This window comes from Octopus sinensis, linkage group LG8 (genome assembly GCF_006345805.1).
Source record: "Octopus sinensis linkage group LG8, ASM634580v1, whole genome shotgun sequence".
NCBI lineage: Eukaryota > Metazoa > Mollusca > Cephalopoda > Octopoda > Octopodidae > Octopus > Octopus sinensis.
In genome coordinates this window covers 32,289,105-32,309,874 of record NC_043004.1, presented here as the reverse complement: position 1 = coordinate 32,309,874, position 20,770 = coordinate 32,289,105, and the positions used below count along the sequence as shown (strand labels likewise).

Below are 20,770 nucleotides of genomic sequence, written 5' to 3'. Positions count from 1 at the left end.
TTGACCCTGGAAGGATGAAAGGCAAAGTTGACCTTGCAGTAGATTTGAACTCAAAACATTAAAGCTGGAATGAATACTATAAGGCATTTTGTTTGATACTCTAACAACTCTGCCAAGAACATTGATATAATAATTCTTTCCGCTATAGGCACAAGGCCTGATATTTTAGTAGGAAGGGGGCTAGTTTATTAAATCACCCCCAATACTCAACTGGTACTTTTTTTTATTAACCCCAGAAAGAAGAAAGACAAAGTTGACCTTGGCAGAATTTGAACACAAACCATGAAGACAGACAAATAATGCTGCCAAGCATTTTGCCTGGGTCGCTAGCGATTCTACCTACTCACCACCTTCTAAAAAATAATAATAATAATAATAATTTTGGCAACTTTAAGGGAAGAGTGGAGGGTTAGTTGAATACATCAACCCCAGCACTTAATTAGTACTTTATTTTAGTGACTGCAAAAAAAAAATAATAACAATAATAATAATAATAATAATAATAATAACTCTTTCTAATTTTGGCACAAATCAGTCATTTTGAAAGTAGGGAGAAGTCAATTACATCAAACACTCCACCACCACCTAACTGGTATTTATTTTATTGACCCTGAAAATAATATTAGTTTCTGATATAGGCATCAAGGCTAGCAGTTTTTAAGAAAGCGCTTAGTCAATGCCATTGACCCCAGGAGCTAGTACTTGACTAACACTTTATTTTAACAATCTCAAAAAGTTGATCATGGTGCAATTTGAAATCAGTATGTCTAGATCTGGAAGAGATACTACATGGTATTTTGTCCAAGGCTGTAATGATTCTTCCAAAGCAGTATGGAAAGAGGCAGTTCAAGCATTGGAAAGTAATTCATAACTTACTTTCTCTTGCCATGAGACTAGCAATTGTGCATAAAAAACAAAGGAAAGAAATTAATAATAATAATGATATCAAATTTTAGTATATGGTCAAAAATCCTGGGAGAGGGGATAAGATTACATAGACCCCCATACTCAACTGGTACTTATTTTATCGACCCCGAAAGGATGAAAGGTAAAGTCAACCTTGGCAGAATTTGAACTCAGGATGTAAAGACAGATGAAATACCACGAAACATTTTCCCCAGCATATTAATGATTTTGTCAGCTTGCCACCTTTATAATAATAATAATAATAATAATAATAACAATAATGCAAATTAAAAAGGAAACTAAAGCAGCCTATTAAATAGCTCTCAAGATGTCTTCATGTGGTGATATTTGAAAATATCAAAAAATAGTTCTCTGTTAAAAGAAGGTGCAAAGGTGTGATTCTGAGTTTTTTGTGTGATTTTTTCCCCTTCGTTTTAACAGAAATTCGTTTAATGGAGTTAATGTTAGTATATTTTATTAGTTATTAACCCCACACCATTACCACCATCACCACGACCTCACTTTATCATGGGTGGATAGGTGATAGAGTGAATGAGGGTTTAACATAAAATCCAACATAACTGAAGTTAAAATAATAATGATAAAAATAATTCAACTAAAAACAACAACAGGAAACTAAGAAAATATATAATATTAAATTAGATATTTATGTGGAAATACACAGGTAAGATATATATATATATCTTATATATATATATATATATATATATATATATATATCAAATAATAATTATATCTTATATATCTATATATATATATATATATATATATATACATATATATATATTATATATATATATTATATATATATATATATATATATATATATATATATATTATACATATATATATTATACATACATGCACACTTGCATGCATGTATGTGTATATATGTATATGTATATGTGTATATGTGTGTGTGTGTGTGTGAGTATCAGTAGCTAGCTCCAGAAGCTGATATATAAAGTGCAAGTCATCAATTAATGTAGTTATCACTGTTTATATAACAACAGTTGTTTGAAATCACAGCTAAACGCCAGGGATACGACTTTTTAGAGCAGCAATCTGAAAAAGAGAAAAATTATACCATTATTATTATTATTATTATTATTATCATCATTACAATTATTATTGTTATTATTCAATATTTGATAGTTTCAGGCAAATTCTACCACACCACCTGCTACATATCTGTGTTTCTGAGGTGGGTGAAGCTTTGTGTGTTCTTGTTTTGTTGGTGTTGAAGGGGTGCAGACTCTTCCCAGTACTGTATTGCATCAGTTTGTTTTGTTATGGGGCTTGGCTTGGGTCTTTTGTTATGAGGCTTAACTTGAGTCATCTTATAGGATTTAGTTTGAAACTTTTGTTGTATTAGTGTTTGTATTGTAAGCTGTATGTGTAATGGAAGTTGTGGAGGTTATTTATTTTATTAGCTATTTACTACATAGAATGTGTCTTATGTTTGTGGATTATTTGGGTTGTGCTATTGAATTGATAGTGTCTTGCATTGGATGTTGCTAGCAGAGCTATTTTTTGGACAGTGTGTAGTATTGAGGGTCCAGGTATAGCTTCTACATTTTTGTTCTTACATTTTTTTTTCATCATACACACAACTCCACTTATTACTGTTTTACAGTATTATTTACTTATTACGGTATTGTTTTTACCTTCATAGCCCACATCTTGAATACTTCAATTTCAAGATCTTTGTATTTTGCAGCCCCTTCTGACCAAAATACTGCCCAAAAAGAAGTGGATAAACTGTCAATATCTATTAGTAAGCAGATGTTTATTTTTACAATCCTTGATTATTATGTCTGGGAAATTAGCTTTGATTTCTTTGTCAATTTGAACAGGCATATCTAAGACAATTGTGGCCTGATCACTGTCATGTACCTTGCTTGGCACAGGTTTAAGGTGGTGGATAAGAGAATTAAGAGCAAAATATTTTGCACTACTGTTTAATTATATTCCTTAATGTTTAGAGTTCAAATCATGTTGGAGTTAACTTTAACTTTCATCTTTCTGGAGTTGAAAAAAATTAATTCCAGTCAAGTGTGATGAGTGGTCAATTCAATCAACTACACTTCCCAACCAAAATCCATAGCATTCTTCTAAAGTTAGAAATTACTATCATTATCTTTTGCTATTTTTTTTTTATTTAGATGCAAGATCAAATTCCACAGCAGCCTAACTGCAATATAGTAATTTTAAATGGCCCTATTATATTACTGGTGTTGATTTTATTAGCTCACAATAAAAACAAAATAGTAATTCAACATCAATAGGATTTGAACTCATAACCTGGGGTCAAGGAACATTTAGTCTATCTACTTTATGTGTTCACCTGATTTGTAGGCAACTCGATGGCAAACCAATTTACTGCAATTTGTGTTACAAATGTTTGCATCACAGAACTCCAAAGACTTTGATATCTCCACATTCCACGCACCATATCCATAAGCCACCCTGTATAATGAAGTAGTCATTATAGTGTTAGCTTACATACCTATTAAAGTCATCAACCATAATCACAAGGTCACTGTCATCTGTTACCAAGTTAGGTTCTTACAGAAATGGTCCATTCGCTTCTCAGTTAGTCATGATTGTTGTTCATATACAGAGGCAATTAATGTTGCTATGCTGCCTATGACTAGTCTAAGCTTAATTATACTGTCACATACTCTGACAACCTCATTAATTTATCTCTCCATTTCTCTACTAACAAAATGTCTACTCCCTGCACCCCAGCTGTTACTCACTCAAAAGAATTTGCAGCTGAGTTCTTTGACCATGAGGAGTCTACTTGGGGCTCCTTTCCATCCTATCCCTTGCATATATCTGCTTGCCTTTATTCTAAACCTCTATGATCTCATCAGGTCTACTTTTCATCACAACAACATTGATAGTGACAGTCCTAAGAAGAGAGAATTTCCAGTGGTAAGTGGTGGTGGAATGAAAATCATAAGAGTACACACAAACCACCCGGACGTGTTCTGTAGCTGGTGTAAAAATAAATATAATTCACAGTTAAAAACATATCTAAACTTACCTCTTTCTCAACAAGTTTCTTCTTTGTCATCATAACATGTGCCTTCTGTATGTCTCCTCTCTTGGCTAAAACTTGAGCTTCGACAGCATAAGATTTCATGTCATTCTCTATGTGTGCAATATAGGCTGTAACATAACACAATATAGATTTATGTGAGTATATGTTAAATATATATATATATATATATATATATATATATGGAGCTAAACACAGGTGTTATTCAAATCTTTATACCTCCAACATGTTTCAAAGAAAACATTGGTATTATTCCAGAAGGAATAAGATGTAAAACAAACAATGCAATCAATCTTCTCATCAGGAAAAAAAAGAGAGACAAAATGCATCAACAGAAGTATAAGGATTTGAATAACACTGGCATTTAACTCCATTTATTTATCTATGTTACACAAAAACATTTTGCTAAACACTGGAATTTCTACCTTTATACATAGGCTGTTACATCCTTGGTATTTATGTGAATTTTTGCTACCCTGGTAACTGTTTGTTTATTTTTCTGTGTTATTTGTAAACAAAAAAAAATACACATACATTTATCTATGTGTGTGTGTGTATGTATGTATATATATATATATATATATAACAAAGATGTAGAAGTGTCAATTCATTACAGCTGTTTCAAGTGGTTCTATTTAATTGATTAATGTAAACATTACATCAATTTGAAAGAAACCATGCTTGTCAGGTGACTGCATAGACTTCAAACATAAAGGATAAACCATTTTTTAACAAATTTACATCAATAATGGAAACCAAAATATTTACATTGTTTCCTTTTATTATATCTGTGGTAGAGTGAGTTTAGAAATTAATGCATACCTAGGGAGACTAGTAGATTGTCTGACATTGAGTTATCACCATTAACTAGAATACAGTTGACAACTCACAATGGATTTAATTCTAAATGGTTGAAGACTACTGTAAATCCTTGAGTATAATACGCAGGGGATTTTTAGGGGCTGTACCTCTGAAAAACCTAAACCTTGTGTATAATATGCATCCCTTCTCTAACTTGAGTCGTGTGTAATTAAGCCAGCAGTACCTAGTTGAACAAACACTAAATACAATAATGGTGATCCCTCTCTCTCCCTCTTTTGGAGAGGCACTGAGCAGCTATACGCACACATACACACACGGCAGTAACTTCCACCTACCGAATTCAATCACAAAGCTCTGGTCGGCTCGGGGCTATAGTGGAAGACACCTACCCAAAGTGCCACGCAGTGGGACTGAACCCAAAACCATGTAGCTAGGAAGCAAGCTCGTTCTTAACTATTATATGGGAATGTAAATATGTTTGCAAATTGTTTTTGTTACATGTTATTCTGTGTTCTGAATACTTTTCTTTTAATAAACGTTGCTTACTGCAAGTTATGAATGATTCTTTTATGACTTCATTGCTTTCAGGCTTAGTTTAAGGTATTTTCGTGCCCGACATCACAAAATGTGTCCGAATAAACATTGCCGGACAGCAAATAGAGACTCGGACATTGCTTAGAAAATATTTTTCATTTTAAACCTTGTATTTAGTACGCACTAGGGATTTTGACCTTTAAATTTGGGGAAAAAATGCAGATTATACTCAAAGATTTATAGTATATGCTACAAAAAGTCTTCTAAATATATATAACTTGTCACCATTCCTTCTATCGTGCCCCCTTCCCCACTATTTCCTCTGTTACTCTCTAAATTATAATAGGCTTAACAAGGTATGCATTATTTTCTAAACTTTGTCTGCCATACATATAACAAAAGGAAACAATGTAAATATTTTTGTTTCCATTACTGATGTAAATTTGTTAAAAAATGGTTTATCCATTATGTTTGAAGTCTATGCAGTCATCTGACAAGAACGGTTTCTTTCAAATGATGTAATGTTTTCATTAATCAATTAAATGGATCCGCTTGAAATGGCCGTAATGAATTGACACCTGCAAATATTTGTTACTTATTTATATTCTGCTCACCTAACTTGGAATCTGCACTTTGGAAATACTATAGAAAGCATCTTTAAAAAAAGTACATCTGAATTACCAAGAGCAGATATCTTGACTTAGCTGGGTTGCATTGTCAACATACATGACAGGAATATTGGGTACAAATATCCCTACACATTGTCTTGATATTCAATATATAAATAATATTCTTGGGGTGTGCAGATTATACGGAACTAGCAAGGTGACTCAATTTAAGTATCTAATTCTACCGAATCTTAATTTTATACACACACACACACATATATATTAGTTATTTATATATATAAATATATAATACTTATATATATATATAAATATATATTATTTATATATAAATATACAAATATATACTACTTATCACAACAGCTGATGTACTTGCGCATACAAATGCATGCTCCCATGGCTTTATCGATTGCATTCTCACCTAGAATCGATTTTTGTAATTTTTTCAAGACTTATACATGTCCTGATACCATCGATATCTACAAATCAAATTCGAGCGCAATCGGATGGAGGATGCCGAGATCCTCGAAGACACACACACAGACAGACAGAACGGATTTTATATAATAGATATGTGTGTGTGTGAGAGTATATATATATATATATATCATCATCATCATTGCTTAACGTCCACTTTTCATGCTAGCATGGGTTGGATGCCTTCCTAACACGAATCACTCTGAGAGTTAGTGGGTGCTTTTATGTGCCACCGGCCCGAGGGCCAGTCAAGCGGTACTGGCAACAGCCACGCTCAAATGGTGTTTTTTATGTGCCACCTACACAGGCCAGTCCAGCAGCATTAAACTAGATGAGATGCAGTTTGGTTTTGTTCCAGGGAGAAGTACCACAGATGCCATTTTCATAGTGAGACAGTTGCAAGAAAAGTATTTGGCAAGAAGTAAGCCATTGTATTTAGCCTTTGTTGACCTGGAGAAAGCTTTCGACAGGGTTCCCCACTCTCTTACTTGGTAGTCTGTAAGGAATATAGGAGTAGCTTGTTAGAGCTGTTCAAGCTATGTACAACAGTGCTGTCAGTGAGATAAGAATTGGCCTTGTTTACAGTGTTGAATTTAACATACAAGTTGGAGTACACCAGGGATCAGTCCTTAGTCCACTCTTATTCATCATAGTTCTCCAGACCATAACAGATGAATTCAAAACTGGATGCCCATGGGAACAGCTATATGCTGATGTTCTTGTTCTTATTGCAGTATCTGAAGCAGAATTGGAGAAGTTCCAGGTTTGGAAGCAAAACCTGGAATCAAAGGGCCTTAAGTTAACTTAGCTAAAACTAAATTAGCAAGAAAGTCAACTTAGCTAAAACTAAGCAAGAAAGGAGAAAAGACTCTCATTTCGGCTGGTAAATAGAAGGGAGTGGGACGTAATTCCATTTGCTGCATCAAGTGTAAGCTGTGGATGCATAAGAGATGCAGTGGAATTGCCTGTAGGTTATCAGATAAGGTCGCGTTGGTGTGTGGCAATGCGCAGGAACCATAGTACTAAGAGCATGCAGGACTTAAACTCTCTCAGATGCCCAGGTAACTCTCTTGAGGAGTGTTAGACTTTATGTTTGTATGTAGAGCCAAAAGGTAGTGACACACATTAAAGGTAGAAGTATATGTATACAGAACAGCTGGACTTGTGTGTGTGTATACAAAACAAACAACAAAGCATAACAATAACAACCAAAATGAGAATGATGAGAACAACAAAAATGACAAACAATATTCAACAATGAAAATACATTAGAAAGAAGATGAAGAGTTACCCTTCCAATAGTCTGCTCCTTTAGTTTTGAAATTTTCCTGTTCTCTCAGTAATTTCTCTTGTAACAGTTTACTTTTGTTGGTGAGGGCTAGTAACTGGGACTGGTTCAAATTATCTCTTAGATGAGAGATCTGTAAACAAATAAACATGGTGAATATATATATATATATATTACAGATATAGGGTGAAAGATAATTAATTAATAAAATCAACAAATTTCACCCAGTAGTATTTCAGTATTTTTGGAGGGAAATACGAATCCACTTGTCTATATAAATGTGAATATGCTGATTAGCTTTTATATGTTCCGATGACGCTTGGTCGGAAATATAAGAGGCAAGTTTTCCTAGCATTTCTAGATTTATTTATTGGAATATTATGTCGATGAAGGAAATGAATCTTATGATTCTAATCCAGAAACGTAAGTCCATAATTAACCGAAGACTGTTTGATTTCATTATTTTTCTTCCTTTTTTTTTACCATATGTGAGTTACAAATATTGTTGTCTGTGGAGACATATTTTTGTAGAAAAAGGAAATAGTAGCCCTTTGGCTGCTATTTCTAAAATTTTCGGTATGTGGTCAAGCAACTTGTTGCAAAACCATTATTGTTATAAATATATATATATATATATATATATATATATATATATATATACACACACACACATACACTATAGCTGAGTAGCTATAGAATACCTTTATTTCAATTTTTGTTAATTCTATGTCTTGTTCCATGAATAAGCTTCTTGATGAGAATGGATTTTTATATTATTTGGTGCAATTTATAATGTTTTCCATTTGATACGTAAATGTAAAGACTTTTCTTACCTCCTACTCCTGCAAATTTGGTATACTAATGTAACTTTTCACACTGAATTTGATTTTGTGATTTTTTATTCATTTATCCCTTTACTTGTTTCAGTCATATGACTGTGACCATGCTGGAGCACTGCCTTAAAGGGTTTTAGTCAAAGAAATCGCCCCAAAACTTATTCTTTGTAAGCCCAGTACTCAATCTAACAATCTCTTTTGTTGAACCACTAAGTTATGGGGCATAAACACAACAACATCAGTTGTCAAGCAATGGTGGGGGAGACAAACAAAAACACACACACAGACATACATAGAGCCATGCTACATGGCAGTGAAACATGGGCCGTGACTCATGAGGACATGCATAAGCTTGCAAGGAATGAACCCAGTACACCCTGCTGGATGAGTAATGTCAGTGTGCATACTCGACAGAGTGTAAGTGCCTTGAGAGAAGAGTTGGACCTAAGAAGCATCAGATGTGGTGTGCAAGAGAGACAAATGCGCTGGTATGGTCATGTGGTAAGAATGGATGAGGATAGCTGTGTGAAAAGGAGTCACACCCAAGTGGTTGAGGGAACCTGTAGAAGAGGTAGACTCAGGAAGATCTGGGATGAGGTGGTGAAGCACGACCTTCGAACATTAGGCCTAACCAAGGCAATGACTAGTGACCAAGACCTTTGGAAATATGCTGTGCTTGAGAAGACCTGGCAAACCAAGTGAAACCATAACCCGTGACCTCTACCAGTGGTGTAACCAGCCCACTTATGTGTACCTTTCCTTCATTGGACACTAAACTCTGCTTGCAAAGACCTGTTGAGGCAAGTGAAATCAAAAAAAAATTCGATGACAGCACCGCATGACTGGCATCCATGCTAGTGGAGTGCTAAGAGCACCATCCAAGTGTGATCATTGCCAGGGCCACTGACTGGCTACCGTGTCAGTGGCACATTAAAAGCACCATTCGAGCATGATTGTTACCAGCGTCGCCTTACTGGCACTTATGCCGGTGGCACATGAAAACCAACATTCGAGTGAGGTCATTGCCAGTGCCACTGGACTGGCTCCTGTGTAGGTGGCATGTAAATAACACCATTTGAGTTTGGCCGTTGCCAGTACTGCCTGAATGGCCCTCGTACCGGTGGCACATAAAAGCACCCATTACACACTCTGAGTGGTTGGCATTAGAAAGGGCATCCAGCTGTAGAAACTCTGCCAGATCAGATTGGAGCCTGATGCAGCCATCTGGTTCGCCAGTCCTCAGTCAAACTGTCCAACCCATGCCAGCATGGAAAGCGGACGTTAAACGATGATGATGATCATGATACACATACATATCTATAAACACACATATATATACATATATATATACACACACATATATACATATATATATACAGACATATATATACAAATATATATGTACACACACACACATATATATATATACATATATACATATATATACACACACATACATATATATAAACACATACATATATACACACATTCATATATACATATATATATATATATATATATATATATATACATATATATATACATACACATACATATGGATATAGATATATACATATATATATATATATATATATATACATATATATACACACATATACATATATATATATATATGGCGTTAGGAAGGGCATCCAGCTGTAGAAACATTGCCAGATAAGACCAGAGCCTGGTGCAGCCTTCTGGCTTCCCAGATCCCCAGTCGAACCGTCCAACCCATGCTAGCATGGAGAACGGACGTTAAACGATGATGATGATGATATATATATATATACACACACACACATATATATCATCATTGTTTAACATCCGTTTTCCATGCTAGCATGGGTTGGACGGTTCGGCTGGGGTCTGGGAAGCCAAGAGGCTGCACCCGGCTCCAATCTGATCTGGCAGTGTTTCTACAGCTGGATGCCCTTCCTAACACCAACCACTCCATGAGTGTAGTGGGTGCTTTTTTATGTACCACCGGCACAGGTACCAGGGGAGGCTGGCAACGGCGATGATCAGTTGGTGCTTTTTACGTGCCACCGGTATGGAAGCCAGTCAAGGCGGCACTGGCATCGGCCATGTATGGATGGTGCTTTTTACGTGCCACCAGCATAGGTATCACAACTGACATGTGATATATAATATATACTTTTAAAATGCAAAACATTGGGGAAACATACCTGTTTATCGAGTTGTTGCTTTTCAAACCTAAGAACCTCCATGGATACTGTACCGCTTCTGGGAAATAATGGAAGAAAAGAAAAAGAGATAAATGAGAACAAATGGAGAGTATCTTCTTTAACAACAACAACAATAGTAATGACATCAATGACAATTATGACACTTCCTCCTACCTTACCCACCCTTACAACATTATTAATAACTACTGTGAACACCAACAAATACAACTGGGTGAGTGAGTGAGTGAGTGAGTGTGTGTGTGTGTGTGTGTGTGTGTGTGGTGAGGCAAACAGGAAAAATAGAACTCAATATAGAGTATATGCATATTTTATACTAATTAGCCCTTGTGTCACTCTGTTGCTTCTATTAAATAATAATAATAATAATAATTATATATATATATATATATATATATATATATATATATATATATGTAGATAGATGAAACTTACTTAGAAATGAATGCGTGGGTTCCGTCATATAATAACAAATTAATAGATAAAACATATGCATATATACATACATATATGTATGTACCTACACCTACATGTATATATACATGCATATATGAGTACAGGACACCAAAAAAACGCCGAACACAACGAAAACATAAACACAAAACCAAGGAAATGGACATTTTTCTTGAACAACGAAAAAATAGAGTACAAGACATACAACACAAGGAAAATTCCCCTTCTTCAGCTGCCTCTGTTTCATCTACTCCACGTTTCGAAGGTAAAGGCAAGACATGACTTCATTGAAACAGTCCTTCCCGCAAAAAGCAAATTAAATAAAATTTGAGATTTTTTTTGCAGAGGTGTAAAAATGGTAACAAAAGCAGGATAGTAAAAACAATACAAAATAAAAACAGTAAAAGACAGGACAAGGAGAATAACAGTAACACGAACATTAAGGGCTGTTAAGCCAGAACGAATGAGAAAATATTAATAATGATGCGCACTCTTAACCTTTCTGTCCCCCTCCCTCTCTCATCCTTCATTCTTTCTGGCTTCCTTTTCTTCATCCTTGCTGTCCCTCTCTCTCTCATTCTTCATTCTTTCTGGTTTTCTCTACAACCATTCCCTTTTTTTCTCTCCCTTTCTCTTGCTCCTCCTCCTCCCTCCCGTCGTTGACTCATGACGAGAGGTCTGCTACTGTCTTTCTGACCTGGCTTCCTTCAGGTGTGGATGGCTTTCCTGTGTCTCTCTCTTGCCGTCGTCAAAAAGTGTTCATAATATTTTCTCATTCGTTCTGGCTGAACAGCTCTCATTGTTTGTGTTACTGTTATTCTCCTTGTCCTGTCTTTTTCTGTTTTTATTTTGTATTGTTTTTACTGTCCTGGCAAACCAGGATGCTTCCACTCCATATTCTGTCTTTTGGATTCTGCCACATAATGATGGACCCACGTTTCAGCTCCTGTGACTATTCTGTTCAAGAATTCCTCACCCTCATTGTTGTAGCGATCAAGTAAACATTGGCAGGCCTCAAGATGTTTGTGCTTGTACTCTGCAGTAAGCTCTCTTGGCACCCATCTTGCACAGTCTTTATGGAAACCGAGTTCATTGTGAATGATTTGATAGGCAGAACCATGACTAATCTGCAGAGAACGAGCTACCTCATCAATGATTACTCGCCTGTTCACCATTACCATCTCTTGAGCTTGCTGAATCTTCTTGTCATTTGTGGAGGTTGACAGACATCCCTGTATTGTGCTAAAAGCCTCCAATGAATTTCAGCACCCAACACACCTTTCAACCACAGAAATCGGATCACTACTCTTTGTTCTTCTTTGGTGCACATTGCTAGTGGAGTGGCCATGCTTACACTGTAAAACCAGAAAGGAAAATGACATGATCAGGCTCAAACTTTGATCATGTGACCACAATAGTACCAACTATAAGCACACCTGTGCAGAAAGAAGTGTGACAATAATAAAGATATGATATGATGAGAGTGCAGATAATTTTTGACTTCCCACTGTATATCAATAATGAGTTTATTGTATACAGTACTCAGGTGCACAACAAATGTAATAATTAACTGTACTTCCAGTTGGAATTTATACTGAAAGGAAAAAAAAAAACAGAAGGAAAATGAAACTGACTTACTTCTGATTCACAGTGGCAGTTGCCTGGAATGAAATAAAAAAGAAACTTTGATTGAAAACTAAATTGTGATTTGACAGATGTTTCTAGTATGCTAGGTATGCTCTGCAGGGAGGAAGCTACAAGATTTGAAACTAAAATGTCATGTCTAAAATCTAATTATAATTTTCCAGAAGTCAAAGAAGATGTAACAAATATTATTGACTGTTATGGAATGTGGCATGAACAAATCCCTAAGTCACATTTGAGTGAAGTGAGAGTGTTAATAATAATACTAATGCCACCAATAATAATAATAATAAATGCCCTGATGCAATACCAGGCACTGGCTCTCATGGCTTCTGATCTTAACTGATTGAAAGTGTTATCATGTATATGTCTTGTCTTGGCGTAAAAGATGAGCTACAACAAATATTCTGCTCAAAACTAGATTTGCTTGTCAGTTACATGACCCTTGTTGAGCATGCTTGATCAGTTGAGCATATACCTTGGTTGCTGATATGTGCATCTCTGATCATGAGCAGAAGTAGTGGGGGAGCATCATAGTCATGTGTTGAGAGGAATTCTTTGGGGTTTGAATAATTCACCTCTGGGAACATAAGTGTTTTGTTCAGCCTCCTTAAACAACCCTTATTCAGGGACCTTTTCAGTGGGCTGAGTTTCTTAGTCTGAATATAAAAATCTTAGTCGAATATAAAAATCCAGAAGAAATGCTGCTAAGCATTTTGACAAGCACAGTAATGATTCTGCCAGCTAACTGCCCTAATAATAATAATAATAATAATAATAATTGTTTAAAATTTTGGTACAAGGCCACCAATTCAAAATAGTCGTCACCACCACCATCATCATTTATTGTCCATTTTCTATGCTGGCATGAGTAAGATGATTTGACAGGAACTGGCAAGTCAAAACACTACACCAAACTCTGCTGTCTGTTTTGGCATGGTCTCTATGAATAGATGCCCTTCCTAATGCCAGACACTTTACAGAGTGTACTAGGTGGTTACTTACATGGAACCAGCACCAGTGAGTTCACCAAGTAACTTGCAGGACAAGACTGCTCAACCCAGGGGGTGGGGGTGGGGGTGGGGTAATATTGAGGGACAGAAAAAGTGTCTTACATTAGAAGAGAAAGACATGGCTACTTCAGATGGAGAGAGAAAGAGAGAGAGGAGAAATGGTGAAAATGTGACAAAGAGGGGGCAGGGGCTAACACTTTATTTCATTGACCTGAAAGGATGAAAGGCAAAGTCAAAGCTGGCAAAATTTGAACTCAAAACATAAAGAGCCAGAAAAAAATGCCACCAAGCACTTTGACATGCTAAAAATTCTGCTATCTCACCACCTTAACAACAACATGAGGCCACAAATCTGAGGTTACTACATTTAAGTAGCCCCAGGAGGATGAAAGACAACATTAACCTTGGTGGGATTCAACCCAATGTAAAAAGCCAGAACAAATATTGCCAACACATGACTATGATGCTCCCCCACTACTTCTGCTCATGATCAGAGATGCACATATCAGCAACCAAGGTATATGCTCAACTGATCAATGCACTAATGGCTTTGCCAATCTACTGCCCTAATAATGATACATAATTATTTCTAATTTAAGCAAAAAGCCAGCAATTTTGAGGGGAGGCGGGTTAGTCAATACCATCAACCCCAAAACTTAAGCAGTACTTTATTTTATTGACTCCAGAAGGATGAAAGCCAAAAATGGGCATGACCTCAGAACATATATTGCCAGAAGAAACACCAAACAGAATTTTTTCAAGCTATTTTAACAATTCTGCCAGCATAAAATTTTGGCATATGGCTGGCAATTTTGGTGGAAAGAGTAATTCGATTACATAGACCCCAGTACTCAACTGGGGTTGACTTTATCAGCCCTGAGAGGGATGGAAAGTGAAGTCAACCTCAGTAACATTTGAACTCTGAATGCAAAGATGGACAAAATGTAGCAAATCATTTTGCTCGGTGGTGCCCCAGCATGGCCATGGCCTTCGGGCTAAAACATTTTTAAGGATTTAAGGTGTACTAACAATTCTGCCAGCTTGCCATCTTTCAACCCCCTTAATATCAGTTTCAAATTTTAGCACAAGGACAGTAATTTCAAGTGAGGTAAGTAAGTTGATTACATTGACCCCAGTGCTCAACTGGTACTTATTTTATCAACCCTGAAATGATGAAAGCCTCCTGAGGAATTTGAACTCAGAACGGAAAGACAGATAAAAATGCTGCTTTAAGCATTTTGCTTGACATGCTAACAATCCTGCCAGCTCACCATCTATTTGATCACTTTAATATTAATAATAATCTTATTAACCACAAAAGATAAAAAGCCACAAAGTGTGGCCTCTAAATTAATGTGATATCAAAATAATGATGATGATGATGTCTAAGTGCAAAACTAGACATCTGAGAGAAGAAGCGGGTGCTCAATGAAATCGACTGGTAATTGACCAGTTATTTTGTTAACGACAAAAGGATAAAACTTAAGTTTGACTTCAGTAGGATTTGAAACCAGAAACTAAATACCACACTCAAAGCATTTTATTTGACAGTCAACTAATTCTGCCAATCTTAACCCTTTAGCATTCAGATTACTCTGTCAAATGTAATGCATATTTATTCACATTATTTAGAATTTATCTTGCATTAACTTGTAGCCTTGAAATTTCAATGTGATATTTTTAGAATGGTATTATGAGAGGTCATAAAAGAAGTAGAAGATTTTGGCCAAATATGGCTGGTTTATGCTAAAGGATTAATATAAAATTTACATATTTATACTGCTATCTTGTTTCCTAAAAACACAAAAAAATTAGTTAATGTGAATGAATAAAGTTACTTACATTTGCTGATACATTCGCATCAGTTTTCTGAAAAAAACAAGACAAAAAAAAAATAATAATACTTCTAATTTTGATACAAGGTCAGCAATATTGAGGGGAGAAAATTAGTTAATTATATCAACTCCAGGACTACGTTCGTACTTTACTTTACGGCTGTCAAAACAATGAAAAGTAATGTTGACCTCAGCAAGAATTCAACTCAGAACTTAAAGACCCAGAAGAAATGCTGCTAAGACAAAAAATTCTACCAGCTTGCTACCTTAATAAACTTTTCTACTAAAGGCACAAGGCCTGAAATTTTTGGGGGAAAGGACTAGTTGATTAAATTGACGGTAGAGTTTCACTGGTACTTAATTCATTGACCCCAAAAGAATGAAAGGCAAAGTCAACCTCGGTGGCATTTGAACTCAGAACCTGAAGACAGACAAAATACCACTAAGCATTTCACCCGGCATGCTAACAATTCTGCCAGCTCACTGCCCTCTTGCTACCTTAATAATAATAACAAATAATAATACAGTGGAACCCCAGTTTACAAATTTAATTTGTTCCTGAAGGCCATTTACCACCTGAAGTGTTTATAAACCAAAATTATTTTTCCCACGACAAATTTGAATAAGGATGGACACTGAGGAAAAACTGAACCGCAACTGGCACTCTCCCATTGATACTCCCGGCTTGTTGCTAACCATTGTTGCTGGCTTGCATGTTTATTACTGGAGACACTGTAGGTCACTAGAAATGTCTCCTGTTCAAAAAATGGTTTGTGATAAGAGGTGCTTGTAAACCAAGGTTCCACGGTAATAACAACAATAAACAAACAACTAAATAGATAGACAACAGAAGTTAATGTACACACATATCAGTTAACATACATGTACATTATTTAACACACACATATTAATTAATATGCATACACAATATAGGCATGCTGTGCAGTTCAGAAGTTTGCTTCACAATTAAAAGGTCTCAGATTTGATCCCACTGCCTGGCATCTTAAGCAAGTATCTTCAACCCCAAAACTTTGACCAGTGAAATGAAGAAGGAAACTGTGGAAATCCATCTAATGGACTATATTTGTTCTTGGATGGTGGACTTATCTACTTAATATCTGATTTAACAGTCCAACCACCACCACTTCCTGGTCTTTCAATGTCTTCAGTCCATTTTGTTGCAAACATCCAAGTCATGTCTTTGATCTGAAAACAACATCCCAAGTTAGCTTTATGAGGATCAACAATACCATTGTTGAAAATGTCATTGTTTTGAAATTATTTTTTTCCTATTGGAATGGGTTCATGGGGATATAGCATATCACTTGGGTTAGTCACAACACCTAAGCACAGCACCTCATACATGTGGTGGCACATTACATGAATATAGTCCTTAATCCTGCATCATTTTGTCAATATGGTCCAACAATTTGTTGAGTGACAACTTCATTACTTTTAATTCTCTACATCATCTTCTTTCAGTGTCAGTACACATGACACTTTTGTATCCAGTACCTATCATCCATTCACATCTAAAGTCCACTCCAGGACAGCTGCTTCACCTGTACATATTGGTTGATGCATTTCTCATCTCTCAGATAAATTTTGAGTTTAACCCTTTAGTGTTCAGATTATTCTATCAAACAATGCTTATTGATTCACATTGATTTGAATTAATCATGCATTATCTCATATCTTCAAGATGTTGATGGTGTAATTACTTAATGTAGAATAACAGCGTAGGGTAGGTGTGAGAGCCTGGATCTGGTCAGTTTGAACATAAAACAGATTAAATATTTTGGCTGGATATGGCCGGTTTAAATACTAAAGGGTTAAATAAACAGCAAGTTTATCACCTACCTGCACCAAGTCAAAAAGAAATTTTAACATGAGAGGTTGCTATTCTGTTCCTGCAGAAAAAAATTTATCTCACATGTACTTCACATTATGAAATTGCTCTCAAAAATCTCCCAGAGCCAGATATTTTACACTTACATTTGACATAAGGGCAAAGGACAGGAGAACTGGATGTGGTGTGAAAGCTAAGACCTGTATAAAGGTATGAAAATATAAATGTACTTACTTTTCTCAAGAACTGGTCAATAATCAATATTTTCTCCTTCATTTCTTCAACCTGTTTATTCTTTAAGGGGTCACGTAGCCTCAGTTTCACTTCTAGTTTACCACCAACTGACTTACGGCCATCCATTAACTGAATAATATGAGAAATAGGGACGATTTTGTTAATCATCATCATCATTCAACATCCATTGTCCATGCTGGCATGGGTTGGACAGGTTTGACCAGGGCTAGTAAGCTGGAAGGCAGCACCAGACTCCAGTCTGATTTGGCATGGTTTCTAGGTTGGATGCCCTTCCTAATGCCAACTACTCAGAGTGTAATGGGTGCTCTTACGTGCCACTGTCACAGGTGTATTTGTATGACACCAGTATCTGCCACGACTTCAATTTTACTTGGCTTGATGGGCCTTCTTCTCAAGCACAGCATAATGCCAAATGTCTTGGTCATTTATCATTGCCTCCCTAAAGATGCTTTTCACGTGCCACCAGCATTGCCCTCCCCGACCCCACTCCCACATGCTGTAGCCACTATACCACCCAACCTTCCCCTTTCCGCTGCCGAATGTTCACTCCTCAGCAAGGGTCTCCACTTGACACCTCTCACTGTGACAAATTTGGGACCTGCGTGCTACCCTTGTGTTCACTGGTTTGTAAACAGTGGCTTTCTGATATGCTTTGACATGTTACATGATCTTTGTAAACAAAAAGGCTATTGCATTTCCTGCTCCTCACATAAAACATGTCCAGGTTGTTAGTTGTTGAACAGACTGGGAGAAAATATAACTCGCTTGGAAACAAGTGAGTTGTGGTGACAAGAGGGGCATCAGGCTGTAGAAAGACTCTGCCTCAATACACTCAATTGACTCCATGCAAAAATTAAAAGTAGATGTTAAAACGATGACACCCATGCCAGCATGGAACATGGATACTAAATGATGATGATGATGATGTACTGGTGAGTCAAACATAGTAAAGATGACATGAAGAGGAAAAAAGGGGTGAATGCAGTAAATTTGGGTGTGGCCTGCATGTTGATTAAGGGCAGATACTGTTGTAGTAATAATAAAATAGAAAGAAAAAAAAAAGGATGCAGTATCTGGGTGTTAGTAATTGTAATATGCTAAGATTTGTTAATCTTTTTGGTAACAACCTACTTGTGAGATACCCTTGGTTTTATGATACAGCCCCATTTTAAAGCAATCATATCTAAGATATAACCTTTCATCATAATTTTATTGAAGAATCTTTTGTTGTGTTATTAAACAGCAGCATAATAATGTACAAGTTAATTATCTTATTAAACTTGTTCAAATTCTGTAATAATTACAAAATTAATTGATATACATAGTCTAAGTGTTCTCTAAGACATGCTACCCTCAGGATTCATCCACGGGATGGCCTTTTTTTTATAGTCTGTAGGGAGTATAGAATGAGTGACTCTGTAAAACATGTAACATGGTAGGTAGGTAGGTAGGTGAGTATTGGATAGGATGTGTATGTATGAATATGAGTGAATGGTTTAGGTGGTTAACTTACATCATAGGAATCATGGATTGTGCATTTGCTTTCTAAAGACTGCAGTTTGATGTTCACTGTACCCAACACTTTATCACTTTTAAGGAAACCTCTGGATAAAAAAATAAACAAATAAATAGCATGAAATGGTTGTAAGGGACATACTGATTGCAGTTAAGGGCTTTTGAGACACATACACCTTATATATATTCTGATTAGTTCTGCACATCACCAATTGTCCCTCAATTTACAGAGTACTCAGTTAACATGGAATCACTTTATCTCGGTTTTGGTTACATTTTTTTCAGTTTATGTTTATCATTAAAAAATAGCACATATATACTATGAGCTTCTTTTAGTTACCAGCTACCTGAACCATTGACAAGGTTTTATTCATCAAGGAGCTATAACAGAAGGCACTTGCCTAAGGAGCCATGCAGTGGGACTGAACCCAAAACCATATAGTTAAGAAGCTTCTTAACCACACAGTTATGCCTGTGCCAAAGAAAGAGTAAGAATTTGGTGATGCTCTCTGTTAGTAATTTAATTATTGTTATCTATTTATTAATAATTTAATTAGGAAACTGATGTATAAGAATAAATATATTGTAAACATACATGAAAACACATTTAATTAACTTTATTCAAACCACCTTGGCAGGTGAAAGTGACATAACAGGAGGTACACAGCATCAACAAGTATAAACCACATTTGTAATGAACATCTATGATCACTATATCATATCAGCAGATGGTTATGTTTTTAGAATTGCATTTCATCAAAATCCCAACATTTTATCAGGATTGAGAGACCTATATATTGAGAAAGCATTATTACTTAAATAAGTAAAATAAGTAATCAACAATTTTATTTTTCCAACATCTCTATGCAATTTCTATAGTAAAGAAACAAAAGTCTCAGAGACAAAAAGACAGTGATGAAATCCTATAAAAATTGCCAACACACCTACGATAAAAGACTTCAAATTTCAAAGACTTTTTCTCAAAAATTCGCAACATGGCTCTCGATTTCCGGTTGATTTGTAGTCTAACAGATTCATTATATTCTGGGAAAAGAAAAACAAAATAAAAAATTAAATTGTTTGAGGAAAAATCTAGGATTGAACAAAGAATGCAATTTTTAAAACTAAATTTAGATATAAATAGATTAGATAGAACCCCAAAAAGGAATGATTCTGATACAGATTCTCTGTCCCCTTTGAGTCTATGTGTATGTATGTATGTGTGCATGCATGTATATATATGTGTGTGCTTATCTACATCAAGTTGTATATAAAAATAATTTAACACTAAAAGGAAGGATTAATCAATACTTTTAGTGGAGTACATGTCATTAACTTTTACAGGGAAAAGTTTGACAGAAACTTTGAAGTTTCAGGTTGCTCAGTTTCATCAGACTGTCTCACAAAAGTGAGCAAACCAAA

At 35.7% G+C, this 20,770-nt stretch overlaps 1 protein-coding gene across 2 annotated transcripts in view; it reads right to left on the bottom strand.

Moving 5' to 3' along the window:
* Positions 1 to 1,899: 1,899 nt before the first annotated feature.
* The window catches only part of LOC115214939 (coiled-coil and C2 domain-containing protein 1-like), a 54,259-nt gene continuing 35,388 nt past the window's right edge, over positions 1,900 to 20,770 (bottom strand). The window contains exons 21-29 of one of the 2 annotated variants that reach the window (XM_029784022.2): positions 20,293 to 20,392; positions 19,347 to 19,437; positions 17,813 to 17,941; positions 15,737 to 15,763; positions 12,876 to 12,898; positions 10,767 to 10,824; positions 7,745 to 7,874; positions 3,980 to 4,104; positions 1,900 to 1,992 (exon numbers count right to left, since the gene is read on the bottom strand). In XM_029784022.2, the coding sequence (XP_029639882.1) occupies positions 1,957 to 1,992; positions 3,980 to 4,104; positions 7,745 to 7,874; positions 10,767 to 10,824; positions 12,876 to 12,898; positions 15,737 to 15,763; positions 17,813 to 17,941; positions 19,347 to 19,437; positions 20,293 to 20,392 (719 nt within the window). In that variant the 3' untranslated portion in view covers positions 1,900 to 1,956. Of the gene's footprint in view, positions 1,993 to 3,979; positions 4,105 to 7,744; positions 7,875 to 10,766; positions 10,825 to 12,875; positions 12,899 to 15,736; positions 15,764 to 17,808; positions 17,942 to 19,346; positions 19,438 to 20,292; positions 20,393 to 20,770 lie in introns of those variants that run through there. The other variant, XM_036505333.1, reaches the window with a different exon arrangement.